At 41.4% G+C, this 17,616-nt stretch overlaps 1 protein-coding gene across 2 annotated transcripts in view; it reads left to right on the plus strand.

Moving 5' to 3' along the window:
- The first annotated feature begins 891 nt into the window (after positions 1 to 891).
- Positions 892 to 17,616, plus strand: part of PEX7 (peroxisomal biogenesis factor 7) — a 93,853-nt gene continuing 77,128 nt past the window's right edge. Inside the window, exons 1-3 of one of the 2 annotated variants that reach the window (XM_019028688.3) lie at positions 892 to 3,152; positions 5,588 to 5,645; positions 6,713 to 6,863. In XM_019028688.3, coding sequence (XP_018884233.1) covers positions 3,023 to 3,152; positions 5,588 to 5,645; positions 6,713 to 6,863 — 339 coding nt within the window. In that variant the 5' untranslated portion in view covers positions 892 to 3,022. Of the gene's footprint in view, positions 3,153 to 3,211; positions 3,738 to 5,587; positions 5,646 to 6,712; positions 6,864 to 17,616 lie in introns of those variants that run through there. The other variant, XM_055391198.2, reaches the window with a different exon arrangement.

Below are 17,616 nucleotides of genomic sequence, written 5' to 3' on the forward strand. Positions count from 1 at the left end.
CCATGGGAAAGATAAACTAGTTTTAAAAATGATGTGGGTTGGTAAATATTTGCAGTTAGAGTCTTTGTGAGGTCACCATAGCAGTTATAAAACAAAACAATCTAAATATAATTGTAGATCCTTACAGAAACCTGACATCTAGCCATGTCCGCCTACATTATTAGGCCTTCCACAGAGTTAAATTGTCTTCCACAGAGTTGGCCAAGTTTAGAAGTTACACAACTCTGAGGTGTAATGAATGCTCATAAAAAACGGTTTCTGTCTCAGTTGGGAAATACCAAGTACTCCTAAACAATGACAAGAACAGGTGGAAGACAACAAAAAGAGTCTTTTTTTTTTTTTTTTTTTGAGACAGAGTCTCGCTGTGTCGCCCAGGCTGAAGTGCAGTGGTGTGATCTCAGTTCACTGCAACCTCTGCCTCCAGGGTTCAAGCGATTCTCCTGCCTCAGCCTTCTCCAGAGTAGCTGGGATTACAGGTGCCCACCACCATGCCTGGCTAATTTTTGTATTTTTAGTAGAGACAGGGTTTCACCATGTTGGCCAGGCTGGTCTCAAACTCTTGACGTCAAGTGTTCTGCCTGCCTTGGCCTCCCAAACTGTTGGGATTATAGGCATAAGCCACCATGCCCGCCCTTCCAGGCAATTCTTAACTCCAATTCTTTCCATACCCCTAGCAAACTTGGACTCCACTTGGTAAAGCATGGGTGGAGAAAGGGGTGTGGAGCAAGGACAGGGGACAAGGAGAATCTAAGGAGCATTTCATGTTCCTTTTCCTTAATTTTCCAGTTCAGCTCAAGTTGTCAAACATTTGTGCAGTGTTTACTATATATTGGACATTCTTCAAGGTACTGGAGACACAAACAAATTAGACTTGGACATTACTTCGAGATGCTCAAAATCTAGTGTAAGAGTATGGTTTATTTTTTATATGTTTAGTTGTTTATATTTTAGAAAGCGTCACAGGTGGGATGAAATATTTTACAATGCTATAATCATGTATGGTTAGGTAAGGAGCAGGTAATAGCTCAGTTTGTGTGTGTGTGTATGTCCAAGGTCACTGTAAATAGTTTACCCCAGCTGGAACCAGGCTTTGTCCCTCCCAGAGATACCACACTATTTTTAGCTTAGATTGGATAACTCTTTATATACAACTCTTTGCCAAGGTCCCAGCTGCTTCATGTTTGCTTACTTTGATATTTTGTTAACACCTATTTAGCATTTCAATAAACTCCAGAATGTTTCCAGGTTACTTTTTGTAGTATTACGAAAAACACACTGATCATTTAGGCATTGTATTAGGCTGCATTCACTCAACATTTCCTGAATGCTTAAATACCAGGTCTTTGGGATACAACAGCGAACATAACAAGCAAAAATTTCTGCCCTCATGCAGCATACATTCCAGTGACTACATATGATAAAAATCCAAAATAATAGAGGCCACACTGGTCTGGATCCTCAAGTGATCCGCCTGCCTCGGCCTCCTAGTGTGCTGGGATTACAGGTGTGAACCACCGCGCCTGGCCTGCAAAAGTCTTTTAACTGGCCTCCCCATCTCCAAACTCTATCCTCCATATTAGTGTTGCAGGACTTTTTAAAATAAAACCTTGGTCATTTAATTTCTCACATTAGAAAACTTCCACTGTTTTTCATTGTTTACAGTAGAAATCCAATTCTCTTAGTATGGTATATAAGACTCTTCATGATCTAGCCCCAGTAAAACACTCTACAGTCTCCCCACCCAATATTTTTTTCACCGTATCCCTTCCATCTGGCCAGGCTGAGTCCTGGCAGCCACGACCCCTTATGGATCATGCTGGTTTAAATCTCCTGGGTTGCTCATGTTATTCCTGCTCCTACAAAGATCTCCATCTTCTTGTCTACCTAAAGAAAACCTACTCATCTGTGTGCAATCACCATAAAAACTATCTCTCTTCTGCAGCCTTTCCTGCAATTTCCATACCTCTGGCACGGACCTTTTAAAAATACCTTTTAAAAATACCCCATATATATTTATCATAGCCTCTACAGTATTTTGATTACACTTAACTAATTACATGACTTCTCTTTTAGTCTTCTTCTCTAATCTCTTGAGGCCATGGACCATATCCCATTATTTTGAATCCCAAATGCCTAGTACTGTTCTTGGTATATGGTTAAGATGATCATACGACTTGGTTTGTGCCTGTTGACCTGGCTTAATAATTACACCCTCTTTACTCTCAAAAGTTTCTTGGTTTGGCAGATAAATTATATTTGGTCATTCTCCACACAGTATATGCCTGGCAATAAATGAATGAATGAGCACCAGCATCTGAGCACTTATTACCATACAATATATACATGTATAGTAATACTTTTTTAAAAAGTTATTTATGATGATGTGCTGCTTTTTTTGCTTAGCTTCATTAGAACTGGCCAGCTCCTTTTTCTCACTTGCCAAGCATGGGGAGTTGGTTTAGAGTTGGTGTTTCATCTTTTCCAGTTACAGTGTGAAAGTAGTCCACCAGCCCACGCTCTTATTCCTAAAGACCGCAGTGACTCCACGGACTTAAGTTATCATTGCTTCCAGTTTCCTTGGGCAACGCAGCACGCAATTTTGGACGCGCTGCGTGGTTTCAGAGTCGGCTGTAACTTCTCTCACTTTATAATCATCAGGAAAAGTTCCTGATGCCAGTCTTCCAAACGCTCAATGAAATAAAAACCAGATAGCACCGCAGAGGAGGCTGAGATGCAACGACAAAAGCTGTCGTAATTATTAATAATACCTAACCCTGGATCACTCCCCTGATAGATCTGTATCTTTGCAGCAGGCGCAATTCAGTTTGGTTTCACCCAAAACAAAAATGGTCTCCGTCGGAGTCAACGCCCTTTCCTGTGCGGACCAATCAGAATCTCAAACACAGGGCACGGGGCCCACACTTCCGTCCGGTCTTCTTGGTCTCTCTAACCGCGCTAGTGTGCCTCCGACTCGGAACGGCTTCCGCGGCCTGGGCGGCGAGGGCCGGGGGCGGCGGGCGGGATGAGTGCGGTGTGCGGTGGAGCGGCGCGGACGCTGCGGACGCCGGGACGCCACGGCTACGCCGCCGAGTTCTCCCCGTACCTGCCGGGCCGCCTGGCCTGCGCCACCGCGCAGCATTACGGCATCGCGGGTGAGGCGGGGCCGCGCAGCTGGGGCCGGAGGGCGGAGGCGGAGGCGGGGGCCTGCCGGGCTCCATTTCCTCGCGCTCGAGGGAAAGCCCCTCTGAGAGTAGACGGTTCCGCGGGTCCACGCCAGGGGGCAGAAGAGGCGCTGGTCGGCGCCTCTCCCTTCTTTGCCGAGCGCGAGGAGTTGGTCTGAAGCAGGAGTCGATCTTCCAGTTGTGTGCAAGTGCATATAGGTGTAGCCTAGTAGCCCGTGTCCTTGTTCCTTGAGACCGCACTGCCTCCGCCACCTGTCACACGCCCAGGCACACGTCCCCGTAGGGAGAGCCGGGGGAGCCTGCGCGGTCCCTTGGATCGGTCCGCTCGGCCCAGCAGTACGGGGAAGACGGTCTGAGCCAGAACCGACCCCAGGGCTCGCGAGTTGGCCCACAATTCCCAGTCTGCATTCGAGCACTGAGCCGCGACCTGCGGGCTGGCCTTCCTAAGGACGATGCTCCTGAATGGACGCCTGGAGTCCCACGGGTGACACCATGAAATGTATCAAGTTCAATTCTTACCTGTAGTTGTCTAACGAGGAATGCACACATTCGGAAGTAGGTGTTACAGACTCCAGTTAATTGTCTCCCGTCGCGCGCATTGGCTCAGCCTGTGGTTAAAGCTGCTCAGGAGGCTGAGGCGGGAGGATCGCTTGAGCCCGGGATGTTGAGGCTACAATGAGCTGAGATCACATCACTCTGCCCCAGCCCAGTGAGCTGAGATCACATCACTCCACTCCAGCCTGGGTGACAGACTGAGACCCCGTCTTAAAAAGAAAAAAGGCCAGGCGCGGTGCGGTGGCTCACTTCTGTAATCCCAGCACTTTGGGAGGCCGAGGTGGGCGGATCACTTGAGTTCGGGAGTTCCAGACCAGCGTGACCAACATGGAGAAACCCCGTCTCTACTGAAAATACAAAATTAGCCGGGCGTGGTGGCGCATGCCTGTAATCCCAGCTACTCGGGAGGCTGAGGTAAGAGAATAGTTTGAACCCAGGAGGCGGAGGTTGCGGTGAGCCGAGATCGTGCCATTGCACTCCAGCCTGGGCAACAAGAGCAAAACTCGGTCTCAAAAAAAAAAAAAAAAAAAAGAGTCCATCTAGTCCGTGGACTAGATGAAAAGGCGTGGGTTCATTCTCGCTTTTGCCTTAATTCATGTCCTAGCTATTATACGCACTGAAGCGAGATGCAAAAACTCATTTCATAATGTCAGTGGTCTATTGTATTTTTTTGTTTTGTCCTACAGCAGAAAAAAATGTTACTTCTAAAACTCAGAGAAATACTTGGTTTATTTTCATTATTAGCTCTTAGTGCTTGCACATTCAGATTTACATGGCCCACCAGTTAGATTGAAGACTCATGAGTCTATAATGGTAGTAGTTTTCTTTTTTTCTTTTTTCTTTTTCTCTTTAGAGACAGGGTCTCACCCTGTTGCCTAGGTTGAGTAGAGTGGTGCAATCATGGCTCACCGTAGCCTCAACCTCCTGGGCTCATATGATCCTCCTGTCTCAACCTCACCAGTAGCTGGGACCACAGGCATGTACCATCACACCTGGCTAATTTTTGATTTTTTATTTTTGTAGAGACAGGGTATCACTATGTTGCCCAGGCTGGTCCGGAACTGGGTGCAAGCGATCTTCCTGCCTTGGCCTCCCAAAGTGCTGGGATTACAGGCGTGAGCCACTGTGACTCGCCTGTAATGCTACTTAAAATCTTATGCAAAAACTCTTTAAAGGGAATTGGTATTTAAAAAAAAAATTCAGTCATGTTTAAATAGAAGAGATTTTCCCCCTTGGTCTCTATAAAAAGTAAACATAACTTTTAAAATACAATGGCCCTTTGGTAAAATAATTAATCTTTGACAGGTAACATATTAATACTGTTTTCAGCACTTTATTACCACCAGTTATGTGGTAAATCCCACCAGGTATCTCCGCATTCATATTTTGCTTTAAAATCCTGTGTGAGATGTATTTTAGATTTACTGGTGAGGAGTGCAGTCCCTGGGGTCTGTAAGCCAGAGGTTTCTCATCTGTCAGTAGGAATGATAACACCAACTTGGAAGGTTTGTGTCTCTGGTGCCTTGTCTGGCTACAGAGTAGGCCCTTAAGTATTTCACCCCCCTGTTAGGTCCATGTCTGAATTCCAATCATAGGTGCAATGGGAAGTTGAATATTTAGTAACTGAAGTACAATATGGAAAAACAGAAATAGAGAACACATTTGGTATTCATGTCCCAAGAACTTTAGGGAGAAATTGATCACCTGACCATTTGGTATTCAAGGTCCCAAAAACTTCGGGGGAAAAATTTGTGGTATTAAAATCAGGTACCAATTACTTGATAACTCCTTGACTTTTGATGTTACCCTGGCAGGTTCAAAGGGATGACCTTGATTTTTTTTCTCTTTAGGCTGTGGAACCCTACTAATATTGGATCCAGATGAAGCTGGGCTAAGGCTTTTTAGAAGGTAAGGGGGCTGAAATTACTAAAGGTATATATTGTTGCTATTAAAGCCTTAATAGAATTAGGTTTTGACTCTTTGATTAATGTTTTAATGTACAGTATAAAAGGAACCTTGGCGTTTGCATAGGATGAAGCTTATTTTTAGCTGATTGTGGTGGTGCGCACCTGTAGTCCCAGCTATTCCCAAGTCTGAGGCAGAAGGATCACTTGAGGCCGGGAGTTCAAGACCAGCCTCGTGGGCAACATAGGAGGACCCCGTCTCTAAAAGAAATTTTTTTTTTTTATGCACAGAGTCTGGCTCTGTCACCCAGGCTGGAGTACAGTGGCGCCATCTTGGCTCAGTGCAATCTTTTGCCTCCTGGGTTCAAGTGATTCTCCTGCCTCAGCCTCCCAAGTAGCTGGGATTATAGGTGCCCGCCACCACACCCGGCTAATTTTTGTATTTTTTAGTAGAGATGGGATTTCATCATTTTGGCCAGGCTGGTCTCAAACTCCTGACCTCAGGTGATCTGCCTCAGGTGATCTGCCCACCTTGGCCTCCCAAAGTGCTGGTATTATATGCGTGAGCCGCTGGGCCCAGCCTAAAATTTTTTTTAATTTTTAGGCTGTAGTCCCAGCTACTTGGGAGGCTGAGGTGGGAGGATTGCTTGAGTCCAGTTCAAGACTGTAGTGAGCTGTGATTGGGCCACTACACTCCAGCCTGGATGACAGAACAAGACTCTTTCTCTCAAATAAAAAACAAAACAAATCTGAAGCCTGTCTCTTAGTGTCCACTCATAAATTATAAAATTTAAACATAAAAAAATGTGGAGCAGTATACTGTGTACTATTACATTTTTGGACTACTACATTCCACTGGACTGTTTTTTTAACCTTTCTGAATCTGTTGCCATATTTGTCAAGTACCTACTCTACTTAACTCCCATAGTTGTGCAGATTACATGAGATATACGTGTTAAAATATGTGATAAATTGAAAGAAAAAAACAATAATTATAATTGTTTTTTTTTTGTTGTGTAGCTGCCTATGTAAGTGTTGTATTTTTTTGTTGTTTGTTTTTTCCTAGTGTAGCTTTGACTGGAATGATGGTTTGTTTGATGTGACTTGGAGTGAGAACAACGAACATGTCCTCATCACCTGCAGTGGTGATGGCTCGCTGCAGCTCTGGGACACTGCCAAAGCTGCAGGGCCACTGCAAGTCTATAAAGAACACACTCAGGAGGTAGGAGGGGAATCTTTCTGGGCTGATTATTTTTCTTTCTTCGACTTTGGTTGAAATCCATTTGGGGATGGACACATGGAGAAATATCTTCAGGGGACAAGTTTAAACTTTAGCATTTCTTATACATACTAGATGTCACTTATTATTTGATTATTCAAACATAAAGTACCTCTTGGCCTAAGGAGCGGGGAAAGAAAAGAAAAGGTCAGTCTTCTCATTAGGCAGAAAAAACCCCTCCAGCAGTGTACTCTGGCACCATTTCCTCCTGAGAGGCCCATCACTTTCTTTGCGCTCTAAGAATGTGCTTGCCACATGGTGCCTTAAGGTAGAGGTAGGTGGACTTTTCACATAGACATCACAAGATTGCCTTTGGGGCTTCAGTGAGATTCCCGAGGTGTTTCAGAGTATATTGGAGCAAGAGCATAAAATACTGAGTATGAGGCAGAACTTACTGAAGGGATTTTATATCTAAATCTGGTTCATGTGTCTAGATTTTGTGTGTGTGTATGTATAGCATAGAGAATAGTTTGGGCTTCAGTTGTACTAACATACATGTATATTTTCAGTGAACATAAAGACATCCTCTTTTTGTGTTTTTACCTTAAATGTTTTAAGATTTTCCTTAAGGGAGCAGTACATCCTTCAAATGAAAACTTGCTAATCTACTTTCAAATTTTTGTCCACCACAGTGCCTGGCCCGAGAAGGCCCTCAATAAATGCTTATTAGATGCAAGAATATCAGTCTTTTGTGGTAAAGATTAGTTATGTGAGGGGTCCAGATGTTTTATAGCTATAGCTATTGACAATCAAGATTTCTAAGATTGTTACTGAAATAATGAAAAATTTTAGTTTCTATTTTAATTATGATAGCTATTTGAATAAATGTAGTTGTAAATTACTATGTTTTCAGGGAATTACTGAATATTAAGACAATTTTGGTAAAGGAGAAATTTTAGTTTCAGGATAATCAATGCACGAATCTCTACAGAACAGTATGTCCAAAATTCAGATCCTTTTGTGGAACCTGTGTGAATTTGTGTGTGTGTGTATGTGTGTGTGTCAGGGTCTCGCTCTGTTGCCCAGGCTAGAGTGCAGGGGTGCAATCTTGGCTTACTGCAACCTCCACCTTCTGGAATGGGCTCAAGCCATTCTCATGTCTTAGCCACCCGAGTCGCTGGGATTACAGACGTGCGCCACCGTGCCCTACTAATTTTTGTATTTTTAGTAGAGACGGGTTTCACCATGTTGGCTAGGCTGGTCTTGAACTCCTGGGCTCACATGATCCACCTGCCTTGGCCTCCCAAAGTGCTGGGATTATAGGCGTGAGCCACCGTGCCCAGCCAATTTTTGTGTGTGTGTGTTTTTTTGTTGTTGTTTTTTTTTGTAGAGATGGAGTTTCGCTATGTTGCCCAGGCTAGTTTTTGTGATGTTTGACATCTTTTTATACCACTTGTATTATAATTAATGTTTTTCTTTTCCTTCTTTCTTTTTTAAAAAATATTTTTCTTTTCAGAAGTTTTTTTTTCCTTTTTCTTAAATCTTTGGTGCCTTTTATTATCTATATAAATTCAAGGATGATAACTGACATCATAAAATAATATAGCTAGTTAAGGTAAATTCAATATATTGACTTAATGTTTTTCTTTCAATCAAGTAAAGTTGTTGCTTCATTTATCCTAAAACAGTAATATTCATGAAACAATGGGGTTGATGGCTACTTTAGTATGTACATTTATTTGTTTTTAATGTACATTGAGATAAGTAAGTAATGAATAAAATAAATGTATGTACCAGTTAAAATAATCTCTGGTGTAACTACTCTCTGGGAAATACTCTAGGATATCCTGGATGGATGCTCACTCAGTCTTTACTTCCTCTCAGTGAAAGTAAATTTCACTTTCTCTTGAGATAACTTATTTGACTTTTAGGTGGTTCTGATTATTAAGAAACTGCTTCTTGTAATCCCAACTCTACCTTCTATAGCAACCAACTGCTGCTTTTAGTGTCTTTCTCTGAAGTGGCAAGACCAAGTCCAGCCCCTCTTGTCCAGGAAACCTCTTGAAAATAGCCATGTGCTCTCTTCCAGACTGTGCACTTGTCATTTCATTGTCCTGTCCTCAGATGACATGATCTCTACGTCTTTCATCCTTATGATAGCCCTCCTTTGATAATCCTGTTTTTCAACTCCCCTTTCAATATATACCTAATTTATTCCAGAAATGTGATGAAGGGCTAAGCTTTATAAGATTTTACCACCATAGTCTTGAGCCCCTAGCTCTAATAATATTACCTAAAGTGGCTATACATTGTTCTCAGCCATGTCTTAGTGTTAGGTTACTTTGAGTCTGCTAGTAACACACTTACCTCTTTTGTTATTTGAACTGCTATTAAACCAGTTTTACATCATTCTGTGATTTTGCAGCTGATTTCTTGAACCGAAGATACACTTCTGTTTTTTAATTTTTTAAATTTGTTTTGCGTACTGCTATTCTAGTTAGACTTCTTCATTTTCTTTTCAAATGCACTTTTTGGTAAGCGTTTTGTATCAGGATGCCTTGAATGTTAGTGTAATAGAAAACAATTAAATGGCTTCAACAGTCAGAGTTTACTGTTTCACATATTTTGCTTGGTTATGTGAAAAATAAATGAAGATAACCTTTTTAGGTATTTGTTACAACAGCACCCCTAATTCTTGGCACCAGTTTCTGCCTCAGTCTGTTCAGGCTGCTGTAACAAAGTATTATAGACTGGGTGCCTTATAAAGAACAGAAATTTATTTCTCACTATTCTGGAGGTTGGAAGTCCAAGGTCAGGGTGCCCACATGTTTGGGTTCTGATGAGGGCCCTCTTTCAGGTCAAAGACTACTACTGTCTTTTCATTGTATCTGCAGGTGGTGGAAAGAGAATGAGAGAGGTTTTGGAAATCCCTTTTATAAGAGCACTAATCCCATTCATGAGGGCTCTGCATTCATGACCTAATTACCCCCCAGAGGCCCTGTGTCCTAAAACCATTACATTGGGGGGTTAAGATTTCAACATGTGAGTTTTGTGGGAACATATTCAGTCCATTGCATATGCCAGATACTAAAAAATACTTAAAAGGATTTAAGCTCAAATGAGAGTTTTAAGGAGCTAGTAAATATTTGTTGAATAAATTAATAAATGAGGCTGAGTACAGTGAGTCATGCCTGTAATCCTAACACTTTGGAAGGTCGAGGTGGGCAGATCACTGAAGGCCAGGAGTTTGGGACCAGCCTGGCCAACATGGCGAAAACCCCGCCTCTACTAAAAATACAAAAATTAGCTGGGTGTGGTGGTGCACACCTGTAGTCCCAGCTATTTGGTGGCTGAGGCACAAGAATCATTTGAGCGTGGGAGGTGGAGGTTGCAGTGAGCTGAGATTGTGCCACTGCACTCCAGCCTGGACAACAGAGCGAGACCCTGTCTTAAAAAAAAGTTATTAAAAAAAAAAGTTGATAATGAACATAGCCAATTTCTGTTTTTTTTTTTTTTTCCACCAGTATGTTCAGGGAAGCTGTGTTGTGAAATAGAAGAGCAACTAATGGGTCATTTTCTTCTGTGGGAGAGAGTATATAATAAAGATGTATAGCATGGTTTTAGTCAATCTTGGATTTGAATCCCAGCTTTGTAAGTTACCTGTTGTGAGACCTTGCGTATGTCACATATTTTTCCTAAACTTGAGTGTGTTTATTTGCAAACTAAGTTTATTAGTAGTCTGTATCACAGACCAGCATTGAATAAATATGAGCTAGTATTATTATTTGCTCTTATTATAATAGGGTTTGAAAAATGTAAAACAAGTTAGAACTTTTCCAGTTACCCACTTTTACCACTTGATGGCTATGTGTCCAACAGTCAGTTTTCAAGTTGTCAGATGAAGCAAAAAAGAGAAATCCAAGATTTAGATATATTTTAGGCTTTGAGGAATGAAGGTCTTGGTGAAATGAAAAGAAAGAAAAACATGGACATTATCTGTGTGAATGGTTGCTAAACCTAGCATCGAAGTAGGAATCAAATTCTTCTGTCTATTGTTTAACTGGTGTCTGCAGAGGTCATTATGTCTTTTGAGTCCCATAAAATGCCTTTGGCTTTGCTTATTCTAATGCTGCTGAATACATAAGAAAAAATTTTAAAAGTTCAGTGAGAATAGAAAAATAAGAGTGAATTGACAATTTTATTTCACTGCTTTCTGACTTAAAACACTGTGCTTCTGAGAGTGAGTTAAAGTGACTTTAAAGATGACATAAATCAATGTAATATATTAATTTCTAATTTTTAAACTAATAAGTTGGCTTATCACAATTTAAAAACGAGTTAAAATTTGTTCTCATAGTCAAATAACAAGGTTTATCAATTTGCTGAATTTTTATAACATATTTGATCCATTGAGGTTTTTGAGCATTGCTTATAAAAACTTATTTTTGACCTAAGTACACAACTATTGGTATTCTGTTATGGAGGAAATGTATTTGCTTATACATTTCAAGAGTTAAAATCTTGTTTACTTTAAAAAATGAATCAATTATTTACTTTTTGATAATGATAGAAGCTGAGAAGTCAATAATGATAGGTATTGTATTAGTCTGTTTTCACATTGTTATAAAGAAATACCTGAGAGTGGGTAATTTATAAAGGAAAGAGGTTTAATTGACTCACAGTTCCACATGACTGGGGAGGCCTCAGGAAACTTAAAATTATGGCAGAAGGTGAAGGGGAAGCAGATAACCTTCTTCACAAGGCAGCAGGAGAGAGAGAAAGAGAGAGAGAAAAAGCAGGGGAAACTGCCACTTTTAAAGCCATCAGATCTTTTGAGAACTCCCTCACTATCACAAGAACAGCATGGGGGAAACTGCCCCCGTGATCTGATCACTTCCTACCAGGTTCCTCCCTGGACACATGGGGATTACAATTCAAGATGAGATTTGGGTGGGGATATAAAGCCAAACCATATCATTCCACTCCTGGCACTTCCCAAATCTCATGTCTTTTTCATATTTCAAAACCAATCATGACTTTCCAACAGTCCCCCAAAGTCTTAACTTATTCCAGCATTAACCCAAAAGTCTGAGTCCAAAGTCTCATCTGAGACAAGGCAAGTCCCTTTTGCCTGTGAGCCTATAAAATAAAAAACAAGTTAGTTACTTCTAAGATACAGTGGGGCTATAGGCATTAGCTAAATGTTTCAAATGGGAGAAATTGGCCAAAACAAAGGGGCCACAGGCCCCATGCAAGTCTGAAACCCAGCAGTGCAGTTACTAAATCTTAAAGCTCTGAAATGATCTCCTTTGACTCCATATCTCACATCCAAGGGGTAGGCTCCCATGGCCTTGGGCAGCTCTGCCCTTGTAGCTCTGAAAGGTGCAGTCCTTATGGCTGCTTTCACTGGCTGGCATTTAGTGCCTGTGGCTTTTCCAGCTGTACAATACAAGCTGTCAGTGAATCTACCTTTCTGGGGCCTGGGGGACAGCGACTCTCTCCTCACAACTCCAGTAGGCAGTGCCCCAGTGGGGACTGTGTGGGGGCTTCAACGCCACATTTTCCTTCTGTACTGCCCTAGCAAAGGTTCTCCATGAGGGCTCCTCCCCTGCAGCAGACTTCTGCCTGGACATTCAGGTGTTTCCATACATCCTCTGAAATTTAGGTGGAGGTTAAACTCTTGTCTTCTAAACTCTTCTTGTCTTCTGTGCACCCACAGACCCAACACCACATGGAAGCTGCCAAGGTTTAGGGCTTGCACCCTCGGAAGCAATGGCATGAGCTGTACCTTGGCTCCTTTTAGCCATGGCTGGAGCTAGAGCAGCTGGATGCAGGGCACCATGTCTTGAGGCTACACAGAGCAGCAGGGCCACTCAGGCCCACAAAACCATTTTTCCCTCCTAGGCCGCTGGGCCTGTGATGGGAGGGGCTGCTGCAAAGGTCTCTGACATGCCTTGGATACATTTTTCCCATTGTTTTGGCTATTAATATTTGGCTCCTTGTTACTTATACAAATTTCTGCAGCACGTTTGAATTTCCCTCCAGGAAATAGGTTTTTCTTTTCTACCTCATGGTTAGGTTGCAAATTTTCTAAACTTTTATGCTGTGCTTCCCTTTTAAATATAAGTTCCAAATTCAGATAATCTCTTCATGAATGCATGTGACTATATACTTTTAGAAACAACTGGGTCACTTCTTGAATGCTTTGGTGCTTAGAAATCTCTTTCACCAGACACTCTAAATCATCTCTCTGAAATTCAAACTTCCATGGATCTCTAGGGCGGGGCAAAATGCCACCAGTCTCTTTGCTAAAGCATTGCATGAATGACCTTTACTCCAGTTCCCAGTAAGTTCGTCATCTCTATTTGAGACCACCTCAGCCTGAACTTCATTGTTCATATCACTATTAGCATTTTGTTCAGAACCATTTAAGAAGTCTTTAAGAATTTCCAAACTTTCCCACATCTTCCTGTCTTCTTCTGAGCCCTCATACTGTTCCAGCCTCTGCCCGTTACCCAGTTCCAAAGTTGCTTTTACATTTTCAGATTATCTTTATAGCAGTACCTCACTATCCTGGTACCAATTCTCTGTATTAGTCCTTTTTCACACTGCTATAAAGAAATACCTGAGGCTGGGTAATTTATAAAGGAAAGAGGCTTAATTGACCACAGTTCTGCATGACTGGGGAGGCCTTAGGAAACTTATAATCATGGTGGAAGCAGACACCTTCTTCAGAAGGTGACAGGATAGAGAGAGCAAGGGAAACTGCCGCTTTTAAAAGCATCAGATCACATGAAAACTCACGATCACTAGAACAGCATGGGGGAAACTGCACCCATGATCCAGTCACCTCCCACCAGGTCCCTCCTTAGACACATGGGAATTACAATTCAAGATGAGATCCGTATCAGGTGCCAATAAAAAATATTGATGCAGAATGACAACCAGTCCTGCATTTAAAACTAGTGTGTTTTCTTCAGAAATGCATTTATGTTTAAAACTACACAACACATTTATCAACTGAAGGCATTTTTTTCTTTGCATCCTGTTTCTTTTTTAAAAATTGAGGAAATAGTTGGACATGATATATTTCTTTTTGCATATTTAGTCATGCCCAGCCATTCATTTTGGAATAGGTTACTGCAGTAAGATTTTATTACAATTGATAATAGCCATTTAAAGCTTTTCCCTGTAAAGATTGTGATTGTACAGAAAAATAGGTTTCTAGTTAGATGTCACTTGAATCAATTCTCCCTTTTTGGATTTTACTGCCATTAGGATGTGATATGTCATCACTTTTCAATTCTCATGTTTTAAAAGCATTTACCTTCTTTTGGCTTTGTTTTATATTTTAAAGTTTAGACTTGTATTAAAAAAGGCAGACCTGTCTCTACTTGTAGCACATATTATATGCCAGGCATGTGCCAGTCATTGAAGATGTAGGTATAAATAAGACTCATGTGCTGTTCTCTGGTTGTAGTTTGGGACATGCAGACAAACCATTTAGGGTCCCATGTAAATTAAAAAACAACAACAACAAAAAAAACAACCATTCAGTACAACATGATAGATATTGAAAAGAGGTATCTAGAAGGTACACAGAGAGGAGAACCAGGGACTGCCACAGAAGAGTTGCTATTTGACCTGAGTCTTGGGTAGTTAGTAGTTTTTAGTAGTTTGCTAGGCAGCCCTAAGGGAAAGGGACATTTTTTGTTTTGTTTTTATCTTGAGATGGAGTCTCACTCTGTTGCCCAGGCAGACTGCAGTGGCACAATCTCAGTTCACTGCAACCTCTGACTCCTGAGGCAAGCAATCCTCTGGCCTCCTGAGCTTGAGCAATCTTCCTGCTTCAGCCTCCTGAGTAGCTGGGACTATAGGCGCGTGCCACCATGCCTGGCTAATTTTTGAATTTTTTGTAGAAATGGGGTTTCTCCATGTTGCCCAGGCTGGTCTGGAACACTTGGGCTCAAGTAATCCACTTGCCTTGGCCTCCCAAAGTCCTGGAATTATAAGCATGAGCCACCACACCCAACTGAAAAGGACATTTCTGATGGAGAAGAGCCTCTACAAAAGTTAAGATTTGTGAAAGAGCGTGGCATGTCCACACAACCAGATGTCCTTTGATGTGCCTGGAGCATAGAGTGTGTGTACTAGGAGATGGTGTAATGGAGGTGGGTAAGGATCATATCCTAATGGGCCTTGAATACCTGGATGGTGGGGGTTGGACTTTATGCTTTGAAAATTCAGGAGAAAGATGGATTGTGTAGATTTTGGGCCACACACTGTGGGCAGAAAACAGGACATACATGTATAGGTAAGTATTACCCATTTTCTACTTAATCTGCTTCTTTAAGTATTAGCTGTTAAGTAGGACTAGACTACAATTCAGGCATTTGGAATTTTAATACTTAACATAAAAAAGGTGTGCAAAGGCTTGTCTTAACTCTGTAGTTTTTTGTTTTTTGTGTTTTTTTGAGATGGAGTTTCACTCTTGTTGCCCAGGCTGGAGTGCAATGGTGCAATCTTGGCCCACTGCAACCTCCGCCTCCCAGGTTCAAGTGATTGTCCTGCCTCACTCTCCCAAGTATCTGGGCTAACAGGCATGACTAATTTTGTATTTTTAGTAGAGACGGGGTTTCACCATGTTGGTCAGGCTGGTCTTGAACTCCTGACCTGAGGTGTTCTGGCCGCCTCAGCCTCCCAAAGTGTTGGGATTACAGGCTTGAGCCACTGTCCCTAGCTTAAGTCTGTGGTTCTTAAACTTTGCAGCAGATTAGCATCACTTTGGGAGCTTATAAAATTTTTCTTTTCTTTTTTTTTTTGAGACAAAGTCTTCCTGTCTTGCCCAGGCTGGAGTACAGTGGCATGTTCTCAGCTCACTGCAACTTCCACCTCCAGGGTTCAAGCAATTCTCCTGCCTCAGCCTCTTGAGTAGCTCAGATTATAGGTGTGTGCCACCATGCTTGGCTGATTTTTGTATTTTTAGTAGAGACAGGATTTCACCATGTTGGCCAGGCTGGTCTCGAACTCCTGACCTCGTGATCCGCCTGACTCGTCCTCCCAAAGTGCTAGGATTACAGGCGTGAGCCACTACATCCAGCCAGGAGCTTTAAAATATCTTCATGCCCAGGTCACAGTGTCTGGGGCTGGAGCCAGACATCAGTATTATTTAAAGATTCCCAGATGATTTCAATGTGCAGCATTGTTTGGAAGCCACTGCCTTGACTTGGTAAGTGTTCACTTCTAATGACCTTCATAAGTGTGTTATCTAGTAATTTGGAGATTGCAATATTCAAAATGTAGATTTAAAAAATCTTTAATAAAAGGAGTGATTTGATTTACCTTGCAAAATCATTATTCCTAACCCATTATCTAACCTCAAAGTTTCTAAAATTTTTTAAAGAAGAGAAAATGATAGTTTTAAATAGATGGAAACTATAATAGAATATGTTCAGATAGAGAAGGACTTTGAAGCATGACTGCTGCTACTATATCTGTAGTCTCTCTCATACACACAGTGTAGGTGTCAACACTATGCATGTCTCTGAAGTGAGTTAGTGAGTGAATTGTAGATAGAAATTAAAATCCCCATCTCTGATTTTAGAATCTATTAAAAAGCATATGTAGGAGAATTATGCAATCTTATTTGAGAACTTATATGAAACTAGAAATTATGTTTAGTTTTGCTGCAAGCTAATATGAAGTGAAATTATTGGTAGAGCTATGTAAATATATGTAAAATTTGTTTTACATAAAGAGGAATAGAAGCATATATATTTAACTATAGCTGTTATATATTATAAATATATATAGTGTATATATATTTCAAAAAAGAAACAACGGAAAAATAATTCAAAAACTAATAAAAATGGTTACCTTGAGAGAGGGGGTAAGGTAGAAAGCAGGGGAAGGGGGACCAGAATGGAAATAAGATTTCTTCAAATATAACTTGTATTATAGTTTTGACCTTGGAACCATTGAAATGTTTTATGTAATTAAGAATCCCAATATATTAATAAGTTGGAAAGAAAAAGCAATTGCTAAAAATTGAAAACAAGCACACTAATCTAAAGATCTATCAAATTGGTGCCATAACTAGGTATTGAAAATAATTATTCAAGTGACTTTAAAAACCCAGTATTGTGATTATACATTCCTAATAAGATCAGTCTAATGAACAAAAATAATTAGGCCTGGGCATAGTGGTTCACGCCTGTAATCCCAGCACTTTGGGAGATCAAGGCGAATGGGTCACTTGAGGCCAGGAGTTCGAGACCAGCCTGGCCAACATGGTGAAACCCCATCTCTATTAAAAATACAAAAATTAGCCGGGTGTGGTGGTGAACATCTGTAATCTCGGCTACTTAGGAGGCTGAGGCAGGAGAATCGCTTGAACCCGGGAGGCAGAGTTTGCAGTGAGTGAAATCATGCCACTGCACTCCAGCCTGGGCAACAGAGTGAGACTCTTGTCACAAGAAACAAAAACAAAGAATTGGAAAGAAATTTGAAACTGCATTCAAAAAAATTAACATTGTTACTTTGAAACTCATATGTACATTGTAGTATAAGGCATATCAGTAATTATGTCATTAGAAACTGAAAGTTTTAGCCACGCTTACGCCTGTAATCCCAGCACTTTGGGAGGCTGAGGTGGGCGGATCACAGGGTCAGGAGATTGAGACCATCCTGGCTAACACGGTGAAACCCCGTCTCTACTAAAAATATATATAAAAAAATTAGCCGGGTGTGGTGGTGG

Source organism: Gorilla gorilla, chromosome 5 (genome assembly GCF_029281585.2).
Source record: "Gorilla gorilla gorilla isolate KB3781 chromosome 5, NHGRI_mGorGor1-v2.1_pri, whole genome shotgun sequence".
NCBI classification, from domain to species: Eukaryota; Metazoa; Chordata; class Mammalia; order Primates; family Hominidae; genus Gorilla; species Gorilla gorilla.